The 20,541-nt window shown below is 37.4% G+C and overlaps 1 protein-coding gene across 3 annotated transcripts in view; it reads left to right on the top strand.

The window, feature by feature from the left end:
• Positions 1-10,807, top strand: part of TMCO3 (transmembrane and coiled-coil domains 3) — a 118,201-nt gene extending 107,394 nt beyond the window's left edge. For 2 of the 3 annotated variants that reach the window (XM_037799600.1, XM_037799602.1), the window contains exons 11-13: positions 5,657-5,736; positions 6,871-7,020; positions 10,083-10,799. In XM_037799600.1, the coding sequence (XP_037655528.1) occupies positions 5,657-5,736; positions 6,871-7,020; positions 10,083-10,196 (344 nt within the window). In that variant the 3' untranslated portion in view covers positions 10,197-10,799. Of the gene's footprint in view, positions 1-5,656; positions 5,737-6,870; positions 7,021-10,082 lie in introns of all 3 variants that reach the window. The other variant, XM_037799603.1, reaches the window with a different exon arrangement.
• The last annotated feature ends 9,734 nt before the right edge of the window (positions 10,808-20,541 follow it).

Genomic DNA, 20,541 nt, shown 5'->3' with positions numbered 1-20,541 from the left:
TTCTCCCTTTTGTTAATGTTTCTAAATACTGACTAGAATCATTTCAGTTTCATAGTTATTTATTAAATACCTACTTTATGCAAGATGCTATACTTACTGCTGCAAAGGAAACATGATTGAGTCAGCGTTTCTTCCTCAAAGCTCAGAAGTTATTTTATTTGACAAGTATTTATTGAGAGCTCACTATTTGTCCAGTGCTAAGTGTTTGGCTATGACAATGAAAGAAACTAGGAAGAAAGGCATATGCAAGAGCTCCGAAGCAAGAGATTGGAATGGCAAGATTGCATTGATTGAAATAGATCATTCCCAAGAAAAGAAGAAACAAGTTAGGCTGGAGGGTAAGTAAAGGCCTGATCAGAAAAATTTGGACTTTATCCTGAGGGCAGTGGGGAAACCATTGGAAGCTTTTAAGCAAGGCAGTGGTAATCAGATCTGTGTTGGAAAGAAAATTCTGACTGCAATGTGACTGGAAAATCAGGTAGACAAAGTACTTGTAGTAATGGAGACCAGCATGTTCCAAACTGCAGGTCATGACCTGTTAGTGAATGTGAATTCCATTCAGGGAATCTCTGCCAGCCTTTATTTTTCTGATGAGATGAGAGAGGACCAGAAATATCAGTGTGTCACACATAGTAAGGGTAAGTATTGTTAGTGAAACTTTTATTTCAGGTACATAAGGGTAGATGTTGTATTAAAATGTAAATAATTTTATACTTTCGGTGACAATTTTAAAATTAAAAAAAAAGCCACCAATGTCTGAACCAGGGTAGTTGCAGCAGGGCTGGAGAGAGGTGCAGGTATTTGAGAATTATTGAGGCACTGCCTACAGGACTTGATAAATGGTGAGATGTGAAGAGTTAGGAAAACTGTCATGTATCTGACATGGGCAAATGGAAAATGCTGGTGCCCTTCACTAAGCTAGGGGGGACACAATAAGAAGTTCAGTGAAGAAGGAGTTCAGTTCAGGACATGTTAAGTGTGGGAGCCAGTAAATCATCCCAATAGAAATGTTTCCTCAGGCAATTTAGTCTGGGTTTTAAAAGAAGGATCCGTGTTGAAGATACAGGTTTGGGAAGTAATCTATGAGATTAGCTATTACGAAGGGAAGGCAGCTAAGATAGAACCTTAAGGAATTCAATTATTTGAAGAGGAGCTGGAGGAAGAAGAGCCCAAGAAGGAGACTGAGAATGTGTGCTAAAGCAGATACACTCATTACTAGAATACCAGTTAGAGCTATCATCTATTATATTTCAAAGGAAGAGGAAGTCACTTCTTGGGAGAAAAGGGGGGAATTTTTACATTTGTGTTTCTGAGTAAAATAGAGATGGATGAATAACTAAAAACTCATGAGTCTACTCCTTTCAAGTCTTAAATACCTAAAGTACCTGAAATAGAAAGAAAAGGATCTCTAATAATCAGGGTTTTCCTTAAAGCAATGAAACTACATTGAGAATTGGGTAGTTTTACATACATAGCCCAGGGATGAAAAAAGAAGAGATGAGAAGCTCTTAATTAGCAGTAGATGATCCCTACGGCTCTTCCCTACCCAACCGGCAACATGGGTTCCTTCTCCCTTGTCCTGGACAAAGGTGCCTCAGGAGCCTCTCTAGCAGGTAATCTGGTGGTTTCAGGATGGGAGGGTGACCCCAGGAAAAGCTTTGAGAGCAAGGAGAGAAAAAAAAATATATGTAGGGAAAATGTTATTTGTTGTTTTCTCAATATATATGAGAGAAAAAAAAATAAGGAACAAGAATGCAAGCATTACTCTGGAAGGACTCTAGTGAGGGCTTTGTTACCACTTAAATGGCCTTCTAAATTCTGTGCATGGGCGGTACTGTACTGGGGCTTTACAGACTTAAACTCTGTATGTTTAGCCTTCCTTTTCTGTGGAATTCTCATATGTGTACAGAATCCAGGAATCGTACGCTTCTAGGTTAGAATATTTTCATGAAGGAAAATTAGACTTAGTAGTTGCCTTCCATCAGATTTTACTTTTTTTTCTGAAGGTAAAAACTGTTGGAGGGGAAAAACTAAGATGGCGGCTAGGTGAGACAGGGCAAAAAAACACCTCTGTGAAAAACACTAGATAAAAACCAGAAAGTGACCCAGAATACCAGTTACAGCGATGCGCCAGCTGGACGAGGTCTCCTAGTACTACAGGGGCCGTATACTTGGTGAAATCGGGAGTCTGCATTCTGAAACGAGTGAGTAAGCTGGCTGGAAGACCCGCAGCCACACAGCGGTGAAGGGAATCCAGGGGTTGGTGTTTGGAGACCGACTGGTTCTTTTAAAAAAAAGTGGGGGGGGGGGGACCCAGGAGCAGCTGCAGTTGTGACAGTGGAAACCACGCAGTAAAACACAGCAAGAGGGAACTGGACCGGCCTCTTGGTGTCTGGCCTGGAGGATAGTCCGCTGCATAAACCCTCAGGACCAGGGGAGCGGAGAGGAGAGCTGGAAGCAGAAAGAAACCCTGTGGGTAGCAGCTGGCTCTCCGGAGGGCTGGATAAACTCCTGCCTGGGGCCGTGCCCACAGCCCAGAGCCCTGCCAGTTGTCCCGGAGCTGGGAAGGAGGAACTGTGCGAGGAGGGAGGGGTTGACATGTCCTGTTCGGCCATCTTTGCATCAGGCTGAAAGCGCCCCTCCACAGCCCGGTGGCCCAGGGCTTCCCTTGAGGGATGGCGTGCACTGGTGACATAGCACAGCATTCTCTAGGCAGAGGCCCTGGTGGATCGCGGCTGGGAGGGGGGACCCACTCAGAGAACCCAGGGACACTACACCAAGTCCGGTGGTTTGTGGGACAGCGAGAGAGAGGATCTGGGGCTGAAATGAAATGAAGGCTTAGACTCTTGCAGCGGCCTTGAATCTCCGGGAACCTGGGGGATTTGAATATTAAAACTGTCCTTCCTCCCTGGCCATCCATACACACGCCCCACATTCAGGGTGGACGGCTCCAGCAACACACCCAAACTGAGCTCTCCAACTGAACCCCACAAGAATCATTTCCCCACACACTGCGGGGACAAGGTTGAGAACTGACTTGAGGGGTATAGGTGACTCACAAACACCATCTGCTGGTTAGTTAGAGAAAGTGTACGCCACCAAACTGTGTTTCTGAAAAATTAGATTGGTATCTTTTTTGTTTTTTTACAACTTGAAAGAACCGTATCAAGCGAAGCAAATGCCAAGAGGCCAAAAACAACAGAAAAGTTTAACGTATATAGTAAAACCAGACGATATGGAGAATCCAATTCCAAACTCCCAAATCAAAATATCAGAAGAGACACAGTACTTGGCTCAATTAATCAAAGAACTACAATCGAGGAACAAAAACATGGCAAAGGATTTAAAGGACATCAAGAAGACCATGGCCCAGGATATAAGCAACATAAAGAAGACCCTAGAAGAACATAAAGAAAACATTGCAAGAGTAAATAAAAAAATAGAAAATGTTATGGAAATAAAAGAAACTGTTGGCCAAATTAAAAAGACTCTGGATATTCACAATACAAGATTAGAGGAAGTTGAACAACTTCTCAGTGTCCTAAAAGTCCACAGAACAGAAAATGAAAGAACAAAAGAAAGAATGGAGAAAAAAATCGAAAAAATCGAAATGGATCTCAGGGATACGATAGATAAAATAAAACGTCCAGACTTAAGACTCGTTGGTGTCCCAGAAGGGGAAGAGAAGGGTAAAGGTCTAGAAAGAGTATTCAAAGAAATTGTTGGGGGAAAACTTCCCCAACCTTCTCCACAATATAAATACACAAAGCATAAATGTCCAGCGAACTCCAAATAGAATAAATCCAAATAAACCCACTCCAAGACATAGTCTGATCACACTGTCAAATACTGAAGAGAAGGAGCAAGTTCTGAAAGCAGCAAGAGAAAAGCAATTCACTACATACAAAGGAAACAACATAAGACTAAGTAGTGACTACTCAGCGACCACCATGGAGGTGAGAAGGCAGTGGCATGACATTTAAAATTCTGAGAGAGAAGAATTTCCAACCAAGAATACTTTATCCAGCAAAACTCTCCTTCAAATTTGAGGGAGAGCTTAAATTTTTCACAAACAAATGCTGAGAGAGTTTGCCAATAAAAGACCTACCCTACTTCAGGTACTAAAGGGAACCCTACCAACAGAGAAGTGAAGAAAGAGATAATAGAGAATTTTAACAGACACATATAGAACCTTACATCCCAAACCACCAGGACACTCATTTTTCTCTAGTGATCACGGATCTTCCTCCAGAAGGGACCATAAGCTGGGACATAAAACAAGCCTCAACAAATTAAAGAAAAAAAAAATGAATATACTCAAAGCACAGTCTCCAACCACAATGGAATACAAATAGAAGTCAATAATTTTTGAACTGTAACTCCACTATTTACTTCCTACATGATATAAAATACACAAACTCTAATGACAAATCAGTGGTTTTGAACTCAACGTAAAATATGTAATTTTAGACAACTATATAAAGGTGGGGGAATGGAGGAGTATAGGAACATAGTTTATATGTCCTATTGAAGTGAAGGTGGTATCAAAGAAAAACAAGATTGTTATGGATTTAAGAGGTTAATTTTAAGCCCCACCGTAAACACAAAGATATTATCGGAGAATATGACCATAGAGATGAAATGGGGGAAGGGGCAATGGGGAGTTAAGAAATGAGTGTAGGGTTGCTGTTTGAGGTGAAGGGAAATTTCTAGTAATGGATGGTGGGAAAGAGCATTACAACATTCTAAAAGTGATTAATCCCACTAACGGAATGCTAGGGAGGGGGTGGAATGGGAAGATTTAGGCTGTATATATGTTTCCACAATTGAAGAAAAAAAAAAAAGAAAGAAAAAGACAGTCTAAATAGATGATAATTGAATGCCAAGGATGAACCTGGATGGGATTGGAAGATGGAGGACAGGAGGCTCAAAGGGACACAGTTGAGACATAAGGAAAAGGAAATATAGAATGTAAGCTTTGTATCATTGTTGAATCTCTTGTACTTTTTAGCTGTGCTTAATGGGATTGTATAAAAGAATGTTCTTGTTCATGGGAAGTGTATACGTGAATTATAGTGTATGTTCAGGGATGTGTGCAGCTAGCTCTCGTATGTTCAGAAGACAGAGCAATAGATGATGGATGATAGGGAGGGAAAGAAGGAAAGAAATAGCTATGTGACATCATGTTAAAGTTGGTGGATTCGGCTATCAGGGGAGGGGGGTCAGGGTATGATGGAGTTCTGTGTATGGGGTTAGTATTGTTTTTGCAACTGTTCCTGTAACTTTGAAATTATTGCAAAATAAATTTTTAAAAAAAACTAAAAAAAAAAAAACGGAGGAAGTTAAGTAGTGAGGATACAGCATATAGCACCTAGTTAAATTTATCTTCTGTGGTAGACTTTTTCTGATTAAATTAGGAGAAGGGAGAGTGTTTTGGGGAGAGCTAGCTCAGGAGCACATCTAATAGAAAATGCTTGTATGAGTGCTTAAGTAAATGACATGAAAGAAACAGAAGATTTTAGCATTTTGATTTACTTCTCAGTATTGAAACAAATATAATGACCACAGATTTCAAATTGAGAAATGGGTGTCAGTTTGTTTGAAGTCTATTCCTGTAATCATGAAAAAATTAACTTACTCTTTTTTTTTCAAACAGGGCTTCACGTTTTTCCTACTTTTGTAATATATGAACTTACTGTCTTGATGTTCCTTACTTTGTCAGTGGTGATCATGAAGGTATCAATTTCCTTTCTCTTAGTAATTTTATGATTGTGACAAAATTCATACTGTTTTTATTTTTATTTCAATGTGTTACAAAGCATATTTTGACCTCTTGGGCCTGATTTCCTACTGATAACTTCATTAAGTTTATGAAACCTCAGGAATGTCATTTATTTCTGAGAGGACATTTTAAAATGGCCAGTCTGTAAGACTGCTTATTTGCTTGCTCTTTTGAAATCTCACCCATCTCCCTCTGACTTTGTTATAACCCATGCTTCAGAGGGGGATTTTCCTGCTCATCTGCTCGTGGCAGGGGCTTGAGGAGAGGCGGGTTTGTTTTAAGCTGAGTTGTTTTGATTTGTTTTGTTAAATCAGTAAGATACATTGTTTTACTCAGAATTGATCATGTTTAAAATTGGGAAATTACCAAAAATTGGAATGGGAGAAACAACTTTCTAGATCCTCAAATTAATTCCTTGCACTGTAATTTGACTCTTATTCCAAATGAATTTAAAGACCAACAAATCCTTACTATTCCAGTGTATGCCAAAATACATTTAGAAGATAACTGAAAATTATTCAGGTACTTTCCATTTGTCTTTTCTCTATTACTGCAAATTATCAAATTGCTCATGTTAACATTTAATTTAAGATTACCTGTTTAGTGGCTGTTTGGCTTTCTGAATTATAAAAATTGACTTAAAATATTTCTGTCTTAGGGAGCCAGAATCTCTGATGATTGTTAAGCTGCCATACAAGCTCTGAATCCCTCGCCTCTGAATTTTGTTTACATTAGAAAGAAATTTCTCTCTTATTTAAAAAATAAAAGTAAAAAATTCTGTCATAATACTTAATACTATTAGTTTAGTTTGGAAAAAAAAAAGTCTTGCTTTCTACTAGTAAACCTAAACTCTTACTTTACCTTCATGTTCTCTGTGAATTTATTTTAAAATATTTTGTATTCATATGGTGTCTTATACATATTGAAAGTGCTTCTATGAGCATTTCCTCACTTTATATATTATTCAGGTACTATTCAGGGTTTTGGTATTTTCTAACTAGTTTATTATATATGTGTTTTGATTACAAGTATATCTTAACTTACCTGGGGTTTTGTATTAAAAAATAACATGAAGACTATTATTGCAGTTTGTTTTGGCAGCACTAGTCTTATCTCTCATTTTGCCAAAGAGCAGCCAGTATATCAAATGGGTTGTCTCCGCTGGGCTGGCCCAAGTCAGTGAGTTTTCTTTTGTTCTGGGAAGTAGAGCCCGAAGAGCAGGAATCATTTCTCGGGAAGTAAGTCTCTAATTCATTTTCTGTGGATTTTCAACACTTGATAAATATTTTATCACTGTTTCGTTAACTATTTCAGGTGATGTTTCATTATCAAGTATTTAATAATGAATGTTTGATTGTCATCGCTATCAGCCTATAGCTTGAGTCAATATTATATAAAAACAAGGCACGGGAGGAGTGAATGACTTGTTTATACTCACATTCAGCAACAGAATTGGAATTGGAATTTAAAGTATTTGTCTTTTGATGTGATGATTTTTAGGTGATGTGGGACTTTTTGGCTTAGTTACTAGTTAATATTGATTGAACTGTTATCATCTTTTACAACAATTATAATTAAGTTGGTCTGATATTTCTTGTGAATAGAAGTAAACTAAGTTTATTAACTAATGTGCACTAACTTGCACATTAATAACAACTTCTAAGAAACATAAAAAGGTGTCTTTATAATGTTAGGACAAACTCTAATATTAACTTTATTTATGTGAAGTCCATTATAAACCAGGACTGGAGAGCTTCTAATATCTGTTCTGGGCTTTTCCTTCAGGGAATATATCTAAAAGAGACATAATTTACAGTTCTGCAAATATAAGCCATTTTAAAAAGCACAAGATGGGAATATTCCAGTATGTTTTTTTTCTTTACAAAATGCAGTAGAACATCCCTCCCTCCCCTTGTCAACCACCTTTAAAAGTAGAATTACAGTTGTTGACAAAAGTTGTTAAAAATTCTGTCTCTAAGGAAAAAAAAAAGGAAATATAGAATGTAAGCTTTGTGTCAATGTTGAATTTCTCGAACTTCTTAGCTGCGCTTAATGGGATTGCATAAAAGAATGTTCTTGTTTATGGGAAATATATATGTGAATTATATTGTTTGTTCAAGGATGTGTGCAGCTTGCTCCCATGTTCAGAAGACAGAGCAATAGATGATGAATGATAGGGAGGGAGGGAGGGAGGGAAAGAAAGAATGATGGTGTGACAGGATGTTAAAGTAGGTGGATGGGGTATCAGGGGAGGGGGGTCGGGGTATGCTGGAGTTCTGTGTATGGGGTTTGTATTGTTTTTGCAACTGTTCCTGTAAGTTTGAATTTATTTCAAAATGAAATTTAAAAAAAACTCTATTTCTCCACATTTTAGGTAGATGGAATTAAAACCTTAAAACAGGTGATAGCAAAGCTTCCTATATATAAAATACATAAAAGTTTTTCCTGTATATAAATCTATATATATGTGTGTGTGTGTGTGTGTGTGTGTGTGTGTGTGTGTGTGTGTGTGTGTGTGTGTTTGGCTTTTTTTGATTAGCACCTTCCTTTCCCTTTCTCCTGCTTGTCCCCTACCAGAAAAAACTATGTGACTTAGGTTTTTTTCCTTTAGACTTTGTTAAATAATAGTTGGCATTTTTACAACTCTCTATATGCTGAGTTGTATATATATACTCCTAAGTATAAACATCTCCACACATCCCTACATACAGTAGGTTGCATGAAACACATTAGCCTTTCTTTTTTCCTACATTTTCATTTGCCTTTTTCCTTTTTGTTGTCTGTTCTTTACGAAACTTATGAGTCTGTGCATCTCTGTGTGTATGTGTCTGGCTTTCTCTCTGTAACTATGTGGTGTGTATGTATATGGTGTGTACATACAGATGTGTGTGAGTTCATTTATATGCCCATCTGCCATTTTTGCACTTTTCTATCCATTTTTGCTCATTTCCACTTTTTTTTTCTTAATTATTCTTCCTTTTGCATTTGGCTTTTAATTAGAATTTGATGAGATAAGAGGAAGGTGTTATGGCTGATTGTGAGATAGTAGAAGTCAGTTCCCCCCTTCAGACATAATACACAGTAATTGATTGTTTTATCTATTGTTAGTATTATTTAAACTCTACGTGTTCTTTAAGGATCAGATAACTCAGTTAAGTATTAGCCTTAAATGATCTTTGTAACTAAGAAAAGCATTTTTGTAACTAAAACTAGAGCATTACTGTTTCAGTGAAAGCAAGGTGGAGAGTAAATGGAGTTTAGGTTTTATTTTAATGAATAAAATATTCAGTGATAGTGATAGAAATTGGAATTATTTATTCCCCAAAATACATACTTTTGAATCATGTATACTGTGAAATTGCATGTGTGTGCTGAGAAGGGCCTAGAAAACTATAGACTTTTTGTACAGGCTTGTAAGTCATCTCAAATAGCTCATTTTCTGTATCCCAACTTAGAAACAGTCAACATCAGGATTCTTTTAAATTGATTTTTTGACACACATTTCATATATAGCAATTTCCATTAGAAATTATTTTTTAATCTTTAGCCCTATCCCTTAGTCTAAGCTTTGTTTTGTTTTGTTTTACTTCTTTTTGGTATCTAATTAAGCAAAATTGAAATATATTGAACCTGATTCTTAAAGCCAAGGCAAGAATTTACTTCTTCCTCATTTCAATATTTTCTAATCCTACAAATGTCATGATACAGCTGGTGAAAATTGTGAGAATTGTACCAACTTTGATCTACTTGACTCTGCCCCTCTTTTATCCCGTGCCCCACTTTGAAGGCTGCATTCCCTTAATTGTTACATTGCAGATTAAAGTCCTCCATAACAGTTTTAATGTTTGATTATGCAGACCTGCTCCCTAATAAATTTGGACTGAATGAATTATAAATTTTCTGTTGATACAGTGTGAAATGCTACTAAACATTCAAAATTAAATGGTTGTTTCTTTGTATCTTATAGATGTGGGAAAAATAGGATAGGTCTTAATTTTAAAATACATTAGAAATAATTATTTAAAAATGGAATTATTTATAACAGCGCCATTTGAGAGGTATCTCAATAATACCTAGTGTAAGGAATTCATTATTAGTCAGTCTGACTCATTTGTAGATCCTTTAGTGTTGACCCTGATGTAGACTCCAGTCTACTAACATATTATTCATTTAGAACTGATTATAGCATTATATTGTTTGTCAGATCTCAGTTCCATTTCAAATCAAAATGCCCTTTTATATTTTGCTATGGCTTAGTATTGCCATAAAGAGATAATGATTTTGCACTTTTGATTTACAGGTCTACCTCCTTATATTAAGTGTGACTACACTTAGTCTTTTACTTGCTCCTGTTCTGTGGAGAGCTGCAGTTATGAAATGTGTACCCAAACCAGAAAGACGATCAAGTATCTGACAACAGAATCAGTAAGACTGAGAAAATAAACGACTTTGAAGGGAAAAAAAGACATCTCTGTAGAAGAAAGCAGAAATTTCAGTTTTGTAAATGTACATTCCTTTGAGCCTTATAAATTGGGAACAAAATAGCACTGTATCACAGGGTTGGTGTCTTCATATTTGCCCAGCTTATATAAAATATACTTTGTCATATTTTAGAATCTTCTAGAATAATTTATTTGGAGTCAGTTGATTATGCGCAGTAGAAATGTAATATTGCATTTTACAAATAGCCGTGCTATTTTGCCTGGCTGTGCCTTTTTTTCTGAAATTAATATTAACTTTTTATTGTTAATTCATCAGTTCATGGTGTTTTTTTAATAGGAATTAAAAATAAAAAGTTTTTTTATTTATGTTACAACATCTGTTGGTCAAATATTTGTTATTAAAATATTTCTGTGATGTGAGATTTTAATTCTGGTAAGTGAGTTAGGAAGTTTACTTTTAATCCTTAACACCTATGTTTTCTAAAATTAGATGAAATCTTATAGATGTCTATTTGCTTTTTATTATAACAGTTTTAAATAAAACACTTTCCTGCCAATTTTTATTAAGTATAACATTCTTTTTAAATTTGTGATTTTGAATTCAAGTAAAATGCATTCTTTAATAAAGGTCATTTATGTTCATGGTGTAATTAATTGAAATTTATTGAAAATCTATTTTTTTTAACTGGGTTTTTGTGTTGAGCTAATCTTTGCAACACAGTATCAGCCAATTTTTTAATTAAGGTGATTAAAATATTACCATGTTATTCTCTAAGAGATCAGTGCTATTGAAAATCCTAAATTCTAATTTTGATATTTATAAAATGTATTTTGCTTAATTTGTGACTCAATTTGAAAACCACACATAGAGGAAGATCTGATCCTTACAAGGATTTCTCTTAGGAGTACTTTAAACTGGAGTTTCCCTTTAATATTGGCTTCAAGAGCCTAATTGTTTACTAAAATAATTGAGGTAGAAGGACAAAAATAATAGGTATAATTACAAATTGTAGATTAGTCAGTAATATTAATTAAAACACATTGAAGTAAGATGAAATAAATTGTATGTAGTCTGAAGTAAGTCAATGGGGAAATAATTTATAAGCGTGATTATTTTTAGAAAAAATAGCATTGGGTTAATTAATTTCTAAATTATACCAAATTGTCTGGAGCTATTTTTCCCTCTGTATTATTGTGTGTATTAAATATTGCAGAATGTAAGTGAGGTAGTCTGGACATCGCTGTTTATCCAAAATTGACTTGCCCATCATTTTTATTCCTGAATGTCCTTCTCTCACAACATCTCTTAACACACTTTACATGCCTTTCTTCCCATCTAGGCATACTGGGATATGTTTAAGGCTACTGGGTATGTTTTGTTTCTTTTTTTATCTCTGATACCTACAACAGAGGTTATTAAATGGAGCTTACTAAATGTTGAACTGAATGAAACCTATTTGGTGAGAATGACATTGTTTCGTTCAAAACTTGAAGTTAATATTACTCTGTAAGAATGGCATAATCACTAAAATTATATACTTAGTGCAAGGAACAAACATCTTTAGAGGACCTCTGCCTAACAGAGAAGTCAAGTAGCTAGCTAATCCTGTACCTTAACTGCCTAGGGAGAGTGAAGGAATTGTGACTTTTAAGCTAAAGATGACAGCCTTCTGCTTCATCCTCACCCTCTCTATTAGTGCCTTCCTCCTTCCATTAACATGCTATAGTAACTGGCATAATCAATCGCCCTCATATAGTTTAAAGCCCCCTAAGTATAAAGAATTGTACTAAATGTGTTAGGAACTTTATTCAGGCCTGTGGGAATCAAAAGAGGAATGGCAAATGCCGTGATATCTACCTAATATACAAAGGAAAATTAAGGTATTAGTAACTTTTCTGTTACAGTAAGTATTTCATGGGAGACCAGTCTGATGTTTAGGTTCATGTGTCATCTTGCCCAGGTGTTGGTGCCCAGGTGTCTGGTCAAGCAAGCATTGGCCTAACCATCACTGCAAGGACATTTGTGGCTGGTTAATAAACCAGAAGTCTGGTTTATTAAATCATAAATCAATTGATTGTATCTGTGGTTGATTACCACAAGAAGGGCATGTCTTCCACAATGAGATAATTTCAGTCAGCTGGATTTAACCCAATCAGTTGAAGACTTTTAAAGGAGAAGAAAGAGGACATTCACTTCTTCAGCCAGCCAGCCTCTCCTGGAGAGTTCATTGAGAACCTTCATTGAGTTGCCAGCTTGCTGCCTGCCCTATGGAATTTGGACTCATGCATCCTGCCCTGTGGAATCTGGACTCATGCATCCCCACAGTTGCGTGAGGTACTTTTATAAAATCTCATATTTACTGATATCTCATGTTGGTTCTGCTTCCCTAGAGAACCCTAATATAACCAGTTAGGAAAGAATCTTGCTTTAGTTTTTTAAAGCAGCAGATATAAAATTAAACAAATATTTATGCATCATTTATTATATGCAAAACACTAGGTGTGGGGGATGAATAGACATGAAGAAGACAATAGTTACTGCCCTCTAGGAACCAATAATCTAGGAGATTGGTATGAATTAGAAGTGCATAGTACATAAAAGTGAAAACAAGATATTGTGACAGCTAAGGAAACAGGTGGAGGACTGTTAATTCTGATGTGTGATCTGGGAAGGCTTCTTGGAAGAAGTACGATACGAGCTGAACTTGAAAGATGGGTAAGATTTCAGTGTGAAAATGTGCAGGGGAGGGTATTCCAGATAGAGTGTCTAGCTTGAGCAAAAACAGGTATGTAGGAGAAGATCAGGCTGTGCTATATTCAGGGAATGAAAGTAAAAATGTTGTGAAGAGTGCAGAAAGTATACAGAGAAAAAACTGGAATGGTCTTTGCTACATTGCCAGTAAGTTTGGAAAATGGTAGGGGGACCAATCCGAAGCCCTTAGTCCTCTTAGAACAGTTGCCTGCAGTAGTTCAGAGAAGAGTTAACAAGGGTCTCAATTGAATTTTGCTGTGGTAACACTAATCGGTGAGATTTGGTGACAGGCTGGATGTTAATTTTAGGGGGAGAAGACATGAAATCACACCCTGAGTAATTGGAAGATAGCATACTACCCCTACCAAAGCAATTTTCAAGGGGAAGTTTTTTAGAAGGAGGTTTTTCTCCAGAAGGCAGACCAAGGAGATAATGGAATCTACTTTGGAGATAAAACATTGTCTGTGCCTAAGAAACAAATAGAGCCTCTAGAACTCCAGAGGGAGGTGAAAGCTAAAGACATAAATTTAGGATCACTGCAAAGAGATAAAGTAGTGGGAGTGGACTGGGTTGCAAAAGGACAGACAAAGGAAGCCAGTGGAGCAGCTGGTGACCTAAATTATGTTAAGTTCACTCTCAGCAGGAAGATCAAGAAGGGACCATTGGAGATCAGCAGGCAGCAAGGTAGACTACTCTTTCAAGAATACAATCAACTGAAAAATATCTAATGAGCTATTATGCAAAGGTAATGAATGTTCTGGTTTGCTAATGCTGCTGGAATGCAAAATACCAGAAATGGATTGGCTTTTATAAAGGGGATGTATTTGGTTACAAATTTACAGTCCTAAGGCTATAAAACTAAGGCACCAACAAGAGGACACCTTCACTGAAGAAGTGGCTGATGGCATCCAGAACACCTCTGTCAGCTGGGAAGGCATGTTGCTGGTGTCTGCTGTTCCTTTGTTCCCAAGTTGTGTTTCAAAATGGCGTTCTCCGAAACGTCTCTGGGTCTCTCTTAGCTTCTCTGGAGCAAACTCTGGGCTTCATCTTTTAGCTTAGCATCTCCAAACATCCTTCTGTCCATATCTCCATCCGTCTCTAAGTGTCAGCAAGCATCTGGGTCTGTGTCATCTCTTCTTAAAGGACCCCAGTGATCTAATTAAGACCCACCCTGAATGGGCGGGTCCACACCTCCATGGAAATGTCAAAGTGTTTTGTCTAAAAGTTGGATGAGTCACATTTCCATGGAAACAACCTAATCCAAATATCTCCCAAGATTGGATTAAAACATGGCTTTTGGAGGGACATAAATATATCCAAACCGGCACAGGTGATAAAGGGGCAAGAGAGAAGATGGTAACTTGAAAGGAAGGCAAGGTAGGATGGGGTGAATAAGGAAAAAGAGGCAGCAGAGAGAAAAAATATTGGAGAGGGGTGATTGATGGAGTAGGTTGCTAGAGGAATTAGAAGAGAGAGAGAGGGTCCAAAGCATCAAGAGAAGAGGGAGAAGGAGTTCTTGGGAAGGATAGGCTCATAAAATGTACATAAATTGAACATTTATAAATAGATTACTTTAAATGCACTTGTGTAATTGTGGAATTTAGCAATGAAGGAAATAGTGAAGTTATTTAAAGATTGAGATTTGGCTATATGAAAATATAAAACTTGCACATTGCAGCACCATAAACAAAATTAAAAGCCAAACTTAAAACTGGGAAAAATATTCACAACATATATGACAAAAATCCCTAACTCTGGCACATAGTATATACCGAACATGTATTTATTGAATGAATAAATGAATGAAAGCAAGCAATATTTTTAATTAATGAAATGGGAAGTTATGAAACCATGTAAGTATAATTTAAAGAAAAAAGTTTGAAATCCATTTGGTTTCTTTTTCAAGTTAATTCATGCACTGTATTTCCACAACCATGCACTCATTTTTACATGGATACAGATAAACCCTTTAAATAAATTGTTCTCCCATCACTTAAATGCAGTTTGTGATATCCTAATAGAACACTGGTAACTGTAATATAGATATCATCTTGTCCTGTGTCTCAGCTGTTCCATGTTTTGAAATAATTATATAGAAACCCAGCTGTTCTTCAGATGAACCACCAATCATTTCATCCTTTATAATCTGTTTCACCATTTTTTTTCCTAATTCTCTGACATCCATTTGTCATTCCATAGTCCTAATTCATCTATTTTTGACTTAGACATCCTGTTCCAGCACAATCTGGCACCCCCTTGGATATTATTCTCATTTGTGGCCTCCCTGCGTTCAAAATCTTTACCATGTACTTCTATCATCCCTTCAAATTACACTTTCAATTGTTTGCTCCCCCTAGGATTCTATTTTTCTCATCCTGTATGATTTCAGCACCAGCTTCAAGTTTCTCCATCCCCATTTTATCTCCTCCTGTTAATCTTGTAAAGATTGGCAATCCATCTGAAATCCTGCCTTACCCATGTCCCATCATCCTTGCTTCATTCACCTTCACGTAGAGTCCTCCACCAACACCTTTACATACTGTCCTCCACCTAGTTACCAAGGCCTCAGATCTAGTAGACATCCTCACCCTCTTGACCTTTTATTTACCCCTCTCCCTGCTTCTCTCTACCTGTGTTGGACTTCCACCAAACTTTGAATCTCTCAACCCTTCCCTTTGTGGCTACAGTGGAGCCCAAGGTCAGCTGCTTCAGTAAGACCTTTTGCTGCTGCATCATTTAAATCTCTGACTCTGAATTTCTCCTGTTAAATCCACTATCTCCACACTTACTCTAGAATGGAAGAATATGCAGAGCCTTGCAGATCTGGTCCATAAAAAATTCATGCTCACTATGCGGTAAGATGACTTGATAGAAAAATTAGGTAGGTCTCATTTTCCAACAGTCTAATCCAGTGAGAAGGAGAGACTTTTTCCTGAGAGTAAGTAGGATTTGGTATCCTGCAGACCTGTGGCTTCCCTTACCCTGGGGAGAGTTGAGTCTTTTGCTTTGGTGAGGGAGCAAAAGAAAGAGATTGTTCAAGATCAGGAGAGTGCTGAAGGAATTGAGAGGGATTGACTGAGGGTGGAGTTCCTCACCCCGCAGACTCAGCAAGTGGCAGTTTATGAGCATGGAGACCTGTGCCTAAAAAACACCTAGAGCTGAAGGGGTGTCAGGAAACGGGTGTCTCATGTGTGTGTGGGGACTGAACCCTAACACCGCCCCAGTATCCCCCACTCACCTCCCCCACCTCAGGAGCCAGGCCTAAGGCTCCTGTTGGACATGGATGGAACTAACACCGGCCTTTAAATGGATCATCCACGGGAATGGATTAAAAGAACTTGGCCTTTTCTGGGGTACCTAACAGCTCCAAACTACCGCAGAGACCAAGGGAAGTTAAGTAATTTACTCAGGGTTACTCAACTCTATAGTAATCTATATGAGGTGAATTATAATTTATTACCAGAATTGAAAGGCTGTGTTTTCTTCACATTTATTTGTCCTCAAAACTTTTAATTGAAATATGAAGATTAGACAGACATTATAGAAAAAGGTCAAAGATACAGAAGAAAAAAATGAGTCAAAATGTTGGCAGTTCAAAAGTGGAGAGTAATTTAAAATGATAAAGTATAATGGTAGCAAGTTTTCTGAATTTATTCATAATTTGAGATTGTAAAACCTTAAAATCTGCAAGCTTTTATCTTAAATCACTCTGATAAAACTATCCTTTTCAGTAAGGCTACACATTTTCAATGACTGAGACAGAACTTTGAAACTTCCATTAACCCCAACAGACTTTCCCCATTCCTCTGTACATCCACCAGAAACAGAAAATATTGTTCTATGTAAGTGGAACTTAGTTAACTCCTATAAAATATTTTAGTATAGGCTTCACCTTTGTTGCTTATTTAATCTTGGTAACTATTTGTATTTATCATTCATACCCCACTCATTTCCAAAAATTATCTGAGGTGGTACTGTGATAACTGAATTCAAGGTTAAAAAATGAAGGACAATTGATTCTCCTCTTCAAAGATTTTTAAATCTGTGTTTTTTTTATTGTTTTTCCCAGAATAACAAGAAATGAACTGATAATTTGCCCAAGACCTGAAATTTTTCCCTTACTGTACTTCATACCTTATACAACACAAAAACAGTGAATGCCAACATGTATGCATAATGTAAATGTTTCTTTTAAATTTTTTATTTTAACATTTTTCTTTAGTGTTTTTGGCTTTTGGACAACGTAACTCCTAAGGCATTGCTGTCCATTTTAGATGGCAAGTCCTGAAAATAGTCATTTCCATTTTCAGTTTCTCAAGGGTGCATTTGACACAGTTTTCAGGGACAAAATACATTTGCATTTTTAATTTATGATAGAGTATAATTTCAAAGTTACATTTGGTTATTACTTCCCCTTACTGCTGTTCTTGCTTGTCTTTTGTATATTTATTCTTATCCAACCACTGTAAACTAAATCCCCTGTGTTTCCAGAAAAGGAAAAGGAATTTAAAAACCCATCAAAGAGGGGGAGAAATAAAATGGAAGTGTAATTCTGTGCCAGGCCACTAAGACTCATACCTTGCATATTACAGCAATTCATAGATTTTCAAAATACTTTCACATGTAGCATCTCACTTGATATTCCAAGTGACAGAACATTTATTACTATCCTTATTTGATAAATAAACCCTAAATTTTGTTAGGTCTGGACCCTCAGTCTCTTGTCCAGGACATTTCAGCCCTATGTGTTGAATTTCTGGGACCCAACTGCCCATTGACTTGGTTGGGTTTGCACCTGAATGGAACCCTTGATACATGGGGCAAGGAGGTTTGGTGACAAGCTCCAGAAATGCTTGGCGCCTTCATCGAGCCGAAGTGGATGTCTAGAAGGTTAGATAATGCTTCTTTCAGGTCTCTTATTCAGAAAAAGTCTATATTAAAGTCAAACAGCAATGTTCTCCCCAAATCATGTATCAGTATTCAAGTAGTGAGAAAAGTTAGCAGGTTGGGGTGGGAGTGGGGCGAGGAGGAAGTTGGGGAGGACTGGGGAATAGGCCAAGAAGAGAGTGTGAGTGAGTAAGTCAGAGCAGCTGCTCACAGGCAACATGCAAGAGCCAGACAGCAGAGTGAAGGCAAAGGAAAGCAGGGGACCGGCAGGATTTTTTCTTGCCAAGCTGTGGAAATCATCTGGAACGCTGGGGCAGGAACTTTGTTCTCATAAACTCTGGGAAGAGAACTTTGTTCTCTTTGTTCTCCTGAACTTTGCTTAAAGCACTAACAGATTCCTGTGATCAAGAGCCTGGACATTCTTTAGAATGATCATTTAATTAAAAAAAAAAAGAATTTACAGACCCCAAGAAAAAGCTGATGAGAATGTTGTATAACAATTTTATATTATTTTCTAATACTGTGAATAATAAACAATGGGAACTGACTCCCATGAGAGAAAGCAAAAGAGACTATATTTGGAAGTAATTTTTTGAGGGACATAGAAAAACATCCTTTGGAGTGGAATAAATGCTAGAAATATATTCAAAGCCCCAAGCTAGATAGTGGATGCCAAAGGGCACTAGCTCTGTGCCAGCTGCCCGGGCTCCACCACTCTTGAATTAGGGGACCTCGAGCAAGCATTGTAACTTTTGTGAGCTCAGTAAAACGTAGATAACAATAGATCCTACCGCTTTGACTGTTGTCAAGGTTAAATGGGTTAATGCATGTCCAGAGCTCAGTACACAGCCCGGTACATACTAAACAAGGGCCCAATAATTGGAAGCCACACTAATGGTTAATCACATTGTTAGGAATTTTCAAAAATGGCAAGCCACAGATTATCTTGATTTTGAAAGTCCAAATGTCTTCACTGCTATTTTATCTGAAAATTCATAATGAATAGGAGTGGAGAGGGAATATGGGGGGAGAGGAGAACAAAAAGCAGATAGATCACCACTGCAGTTAGAAAACTGCCTAATATGCAAGTTACTGTCCTTGGCTTATTGTTCTGAGGAGTGACTTCTGTGGCAGAAACAGGCATGCAAATGAATGATGGAGGAAGTACAGAGGCCACTCACATAACGTCTCAGAACAGGAGGGCTGTGTCCCGTTCAGCTCAGAGCCACGTGGATATCTATACAGGGAGTTCCCCAGTTCTGTCCAGAAACATCCTGATGGGACCTGGAAACTCTGCCAGGGATTCCTTTGGACATTCAAGTGCTGTAGAAGACTGTTAGAGAAGTCCCATAGCTGAGTGACTGATGGGGGCCTCCTTGGGGACCAGGTTTTAAACCAAAGGTGCTGAGTAGGAGTTGTTTTGAAAACTAATTTACAAATTTAATGCAACTGTGAAATATCAAGAATCCCAAATTGACCAAGTCATTAGTCTTAAAACTGAGGACTAAATTTTATTTTGACTTACAAATGTGTTTTGTAATAAAGTTGTATATATGAACACTTTTTTGACCATTTATATAAATGCAATCCTAAGGAAGCTACTGGAAATATATATATAGCTGGGGACATAACACCTACCTGATCTTACTAGCAGATCATTTTGTGCAGAAGGATTCTCATAATGCTGTCCTAATAGTTTATTCCTTAACATATAATTTAGTCCTCTTTGAGAAATGCTAAATAATTCCTCTCTGAGCTTAACAATTGTATATGTCAAATGTTTCACAGAGGAAGAAACACTTATCAAGCCTGACAATGAATATACAGTCCTTTGGAATTCAAGCAAAATTACTTTGAAAGGCCTCTTCAACTCTGTTTAATAAATTAGTTTTTTTTTTTTTAATATTTCTATTCTCTATTCTTTTTAAATTTCTATTCTCTATTCTCTGGGTGCCTGGAAGTGAATGCAGCATTTCACATCTGCTCTCCTTTAAACAGAGGAGGATTATTGCCAATTTCATGAATGACACCATGCTTTTACACAGGCAGTCAGTAGGAGCACAGGGCAATAGAAAGAGACAAGACCAATTTTATACACATTCCTTACTTTTGTTCTCTGGTTTACCCCCAGGGCTTCCCCTCAATTTCTCAAGGTTCTTTATATGATGAATTTAACCTGACCGATACCAGTAAGGGCTCCTGCAGTCACAAAAGCGAGAACTAGGTTAAGTAGGCCTTTGCTTATGAGGATTAACACTGGCACACAAGTGGGAGAGTCTCAAGGGATTAGAATTGCATTCTGAAAATCTGCATTTCAGGAATCTGTTTCATGCTCAAAAAGTGAATAAGGATCCCTAGAGATGTCATTTTTTAAACTATCATTTTTCATGCATGTGCAAAAAGGATGCTCTGGGCTTCTCTAAGGAAGTGACAGCCAGGTTGTGCAAATAAGAGGAATGGGCTGCTCCAAAGCAGGAAGGGTCTCTGCATCAACAGTTTGATGGAAAACAGTTTGTCCATGGAAAGAACACTGGGCACAGAAGACTTGAGTGGAATCCTGGCTGGTCATGGATCAGCTGTGTGATCTACAATAAATAACTTTGCCTCTATATACCACCTTTTCATTCTCTGTGGGATAAAGACAGTAACATCTGCCCTGACTGCCTCAGTGCGTTGTT

Source organism: Choloepus didactylus, chromosome 12, assembly GCF_015220235.1.
Source record: "Choloepus didactylus isolate mChoDid1 chromosome 12, mChoDid1.pri, whole genome shotgun sequence".
NCBI classification, from domain to species: Eukaryota; Metazoa; Chordata; class Mammalia; order Pilosa; family Megalonychidae; genus Choloepus; species Choloepus didactylus.
This window is presented reverse-complemented; position numbering and strand designations above follow the sequence as displayed.